Genomic DNA, 5,366 nt, shown 5'->3' with positions numbered 1-5,366 from the left:
TGACTCCTTCATAATAGCCATGATTGATTTAGATTGTGAATCTGTTCTAGTTTCAGGGCAACGGTACTCTTTCTGAATCACTGTGAATGAAAATGTTACAGTCGATGTATCTCACATTTCAGCAACTGGAAAAAGCTCCTTGTTCTCTTAATCTTCTGAAGTTGATCATCTGTTTATTTCTCAGCTACTTATTCATCGCTCTTGTGTGATGTATGACAGTCCGCTGGTAACTCAAGTGCTCTTTTCCTAACTGCTGCAGCTCAAAACCTGCTCTACCTCCGGTTAGCTGAGGAACTTGAGGTCAAAATTGCCAGCCCGTGGCTTTCCTGGTTCAAGGCTGCTAGTTTGCCTACATTTGTTTCTCTTCTAGCCACTCCATATATCCTGTATAACCTCTATCCTCCTGAAACTAAGGACACACCAGAAGCCCCTGCCATGGCTACAAAGAAGTTGGAGCAGATGGGGCCTGTCACAAGAAATGAATGGGTGATGGTTGGTACAATGATTCTTGCTGTCATGGTTTGGAGTTAGGACCTCAAGTGGAGAAAACAAGGTTTGGGGTTGCAGAGGAGGAAGAAGAAGAAGGAGAAGGAGGAGGAGGAGAAGAGACGCTGATGGGGTGGGGGTTTTTTTACAAGGGTTTTTTACCATTACCACCCCAAAACTTTTACTATCTACCATTACCCCCCCCCCCCAAAAACTTTGAAACAACTGTTACCCCCTCGTGCTGCATACTAATAACCAACTGACCCCTACCGTTACAGACCCGTAACAGTGGTGGTTAGTCGTGAGGGCTTGCCGTTGTCATGATTTTATTAGGACCAAAATACCCTTAGTAGTGAAATAAACCATTGTCACAGATTTGTTAGGATTAAAATGCCCTTAGTAGTGAAATAAACCCTTGTTCAAAGGGTATCTTCACTTTCTCTTCACCTCATCATCTTCACTTCATCCTCTTCGATTCAACTGTTGCAGCAAACCAGAGGAAGAAGAAGAACTTCGGCTCAGCCCTCTTCTCAGGCCACCATTTCTTCCACCATATAGAGAGGTGCCACCGTTAAAGGAAAAAACGCAGTTGATTGCTCTATGAGAAGGGAAGAGAGAAGTGAAACCGGAGGAAGAAGAAGAACTTATCTCAGCCCTCTTCTCAGGCCACGATTTTAGCCCTCTCTGGTTTAACTATCTCCATCGTCTCAGGTGACATTGCAATTTCCGGCGAAGTTAAGGTAATACATTCATGTCTTCTTCTCCTTATTTTCTCTCTTCGATTAGGGCATAAAATCACAATGTCTTGCTGTACCCTTTTGATGTTTGCTGTAAATGAAATTACCCAGCCCATCTAATTAGTCTTCTACTCCCGGTATCCTTGTCCTTGTTTTTATTAATGAGAAATTGAAAACACTTCTTAATGGTTTTCTCTTCCAGAACCCTACCATGAAGATAGTGATTTTTAAAGTATTAGACATTCTGGCACACTTTAAATTGAAGGCAATTTTAGGATGCATACTTACTGGGAATTTAGTGACGACTCCATCAATATTAGTTGAGCTAACAAATGTATTTATCTCCACCATTGGGTATGAGAAGAAATCCCATGCTTAAGATACAAACTCATTAGTAAACAAATTTACACAGATTGAAATGTTATACAACTGAAGCTTCTTTACAATTTCAGTAGCACTAGTGAAGAATAAAGCCTGATTTTCTGGAAAGATGGTCTCCTTGGTAAGGGACACAGAATGGGCAAATCCCTTGATGCCTTCGGTGGATGAGTTAAGGGCATTACAGATAGTTTCATCAACCTAGTATACAAGCTCATAACTAGTTTTCTCCTTAAATACCTTCAGAACAGAGTTGTTGGTGGACTGGATCATTACTTTTTGGATTGTCTGGTTATTGTAACCAGACTTGTCTAAGGAATCAAAAACTACATCAATTACACTTAAACCCTGATACTCTGCAAGGTAAGCTGCATTCTACACAAATAGAAAGCAAACAACAATTTTATCACACCTGAAGTAAAAGTAAATGAGGGATGGAAGTAACCCCCACACTATTGCAGGAATGGTATACATACAAGATAGTAGAACCCATCTCTCAAGCTAAATACTAAAATGAAAAGCATCATCTCAGAGATGATTCCCACAATTTTATCTAACTTTATTGTTGTGTTTCCCATCTGAACATCCAAAACAAAAATGTTACTGCAGGTAAGATGTCATCTGGGAGTGTGAATAGCGGCTGTGCAAGGTGGGTGAGGTTCCAAAACATGGAATGTTATTGCCGGAGGAGATCTGCTGTGAGGATATCAGAGTCAATGAACAACCCAGATAGGCTGTATTATATTTGTTTCAACAGAGATAATGGTGGTTGTAGATTCTTCAGATGGGCAGTACCCATTGGTGAAACAAGCCAATCTGTGCATGCTAGTGATGCACCAAACAATGAGGGTGACATAGAGCAGCAGAGAAGTGAAGAGATTGGCAGTCTGAATATTAGATTGAATACTGTGGAGAAGACTGTAGCAAGAATGAAGATCACAAATCAAGTAGTAATAGTTCTGATTGTATTGTACTGTATTTGGAACGTAGTGATTTAAGTCTGGGAATATCAAAGTCATTTTGTTGAAGTCTATTTTGGTTAGTCTTGGGTTGTAATCATGGATGTTTTTTAGTTTTGGGTTGTAATGATGGATGTTAATTATGGTTGAATATTGTAGCAAAGTAGCATCTTGTGAACTGTTCTCTGTTATTAGAATATGTAGTAAAGTAGCATCTTGTGTAGTAAAATTGCATCTTGTGAACTTCTTCCTGCAGCCATTTTGCCCACTTTAATGTCATGAGAATCAAAAGATCAGCCCCTGATGGAAGTGCATTGTGCTAATGATTTAAAGAGGGGCTGCAAAAGAGGGAATATGCCTCAACTTTGATCAAGCAAAAGAACAAAGTGCGATGAATCACTACCACTAACGTAGGAAGTAAATTTCAAGTTTTTAAGAGTATAAACAAATAAGGTGGAATGAATACAAAACAATAGAATAGGAAATCTGTTCTGTAAATACACATTTTTCAGGTCAAAGATGGATCAACCTAGAAAAATGCATTGTTGCATGAAATCTGTTTCACAGAGATGTGAAATCTCATGTCTGCAGTTCCCTCAAATCTGTTTGGAAATTTTCTGGCAGATTTTTCTTCTTGCAATTAATCCAAATCTGTTCATATATAGATGGGCAGTACCCATATACAAGCAAGACCTTTTGCTTTGAAGGTTCCTTATCAGAAGGAACTGTAGTCTGTATTGGTCATATGTGCAACTTCCCCTCTTTCAATTTTGATAAAACAATAGATCTAACAGAAAAAAAGTGTAAAGGCAGAAAAATGTTCTGCAGGAGGGTTAAAAAAATAAGTAATTATAGTCTCTCTAAAAAAACATGAAAATCAACATCTCAATTCATGATTGTCCTTGAACAGCAAATAAAAAACAGCACAAAGAACCTCAAACACAGAGATTCACAAATAAAGTTACTGAAAATCAAGTCCAAAGGGCAGGATAGCAGTCAAGCCCCAAATAAGTCAAGAACCCCAGTAGGAGTACATGTAAATAGTCTCTCTAAAAAAGTCACAATGAAATTACAAAGACTCATTGTACTTAAAAATGTTACAAACAACCTATGACCCTGCACCTTAATACCAGCCCAACCCCAAGACATAATTGTAAATCTGAAAGACATGGTTGCAGCATCTCATTGAAGTTGGCTCATCAGCTCAAGATCACCTCACCATACCTACAAGTGATGAAACAAATTCCAAGTGACCAACTATACTTAAGTAAATGTTAAATGTTTGTTTTAAACAAATCAAGTTAATCAAGTTTTACACCCCATTGATAATTAGTAGGACTCATACCATTATTGTTGAGGGTTTGCTCTTCTGAATGCTATAACCTTTGCAGACTTGGCAGCCATTTTTCCCTTCACCTTCTCTTGTGCACACACAATGTCTGAAGTTATAGTAGATTGCTGTGAGGATCTCTGTGAGGACCTGGTTATCCTCTATGTAGAGGTAGCATCATCATCCCTGTTGTTTCTCTTTCTCTAAAAAAAAGACAAGAACAAAAATATTACATTCTACATAGTTTTATCATGCAAAACTAAATATGACATTGAGTATGTTATCATGCCATACCTTAGGAGCACTGCGAGAAGTGGATGGTCTCTTGTCTTTATACTTGCAAGTCCTCCTGTTATGATCAATACCTCCACAGAGTTGACATTTGATACTCCTTCTCTTCTTCCTTGAATTGCATGGGGTTGCCTCATCTGGTTCTCTTCTCCTACTCATACGAGGTCTACCAATCCCTCTCTTTAATATTGGAGGAAGCAAGTCAGTCTCTTGCAGTGTACTAAGATCACTCAATGGGTAAATGATTTCTTGATAGGCCATTAAATATCTTTCTGTGGTGTAAGCTGGATCACAATAGTCCTCTAAAGTTCCCCTATAATTTGGAATGCAAACTCCAACATGTTTACAAGATAACCCCGTGGCTACCCACACCCCACACTCACAAGTTGACTCAGTCATGTTAACAACATATCTTAGGCCAGATCCATCTTGTATCTCAAACATCTCTCTACCTGCTGAAATGGGTACACAGTGCCTCATACCCTTCCATACTGCCTCCAGTTTCTCACAAATTGTTGGAGTCAGCCTTGTGAAACTGGTTAAGCCACTCTCATACCTTTTATGTAACCTTTTCATCATCTTCACTCTAAGATCATCCACCAAAGTAAGGATAGGCTTACTCCTCAAGGGTCCTACCCAGTGATTGAATGACTCAGTACAGTTGTTGGTGATGTGGTCACTTTTGGCTCTATGATCAAAAGCATGTCTTGCCCACATCGGTACTGGTGTCTTCATCAACCAATCATAGGCCCCTTCATTATCTTCCTTCATTTCATTCATAGCCTTTTAGAAACCATAGGGATTATATGATTTGCATGCAGCCCAGAACTGACTCCTCAGTTGAATGCCACTATCCCATCGTGACTTGAAGTTATTGTATAGATGTCTGCAGCAATGCCTATGGTGTGCCTCAGGGAATAATTTTGCAATAGCTTCAATAAGACCCTATAAATGAAAAGAATATTCACTAGTCAAAAACCTAAATATCATGCCATAAAATCACAAATATAATGTCAATGATATTAGTCATACCTTTTGTTTATCTGTCATAAATGTATATGGAAGTCCTGTAGGTGTGACTGGACCTATGGCATCACGTAAGCAACTGAGAAAGAATAACCAACTGTCAGTGGATTCATTCTCAAGCACACCGTAAGCAACTGGATACATGCCATTGTTTCCATC

General features: G+C 39.0%; 1 protein-coding gene across 1 annotated transcript; it reads right to left on the bottom strand.

The window, feature by feature from the left end:
• Positions 1-4,051: 4,051 nt before the first annotated feature.
• Positions 4,052-4,961, bottom strand: LOC122668609. The gene is made up of 2 exons (XM_043865147.1): positions 4,185-4,961; positions 4,052-4,093 (listed from the first exon to the last, which is right to left on the bottom strand). The coding sequence occupies exons 1-2, from the start codon at positions 4,959-4,961 to the stop codon at positions 4,052-4,054; spliced, it is 819 nt and encodes a 272-aa protein (XP_043721082.1).
• Between the last annotated feature and the right edge of the window lie 405 nt (positions 4,962-5,366).

Source organism: Telopea speciosissima, chromosome 7 (genome assembly GCF_018873765.1).
Source record: "Telopea speciosissima isolate NSW1024214 ecotype Mountain lineage chromosome 7, Tspe_v1, whole genome shotgun sequence".
Lineage (NCBI taxonomy): Eukaryota > Viridiplantae > Streptophyta > Magnoliopsida > Proteales > Proteaceae > Telopea > Telopea speciosissima.
This window is presented reverse-complemented; position numbering and strand designations above follow the sequence as displayed.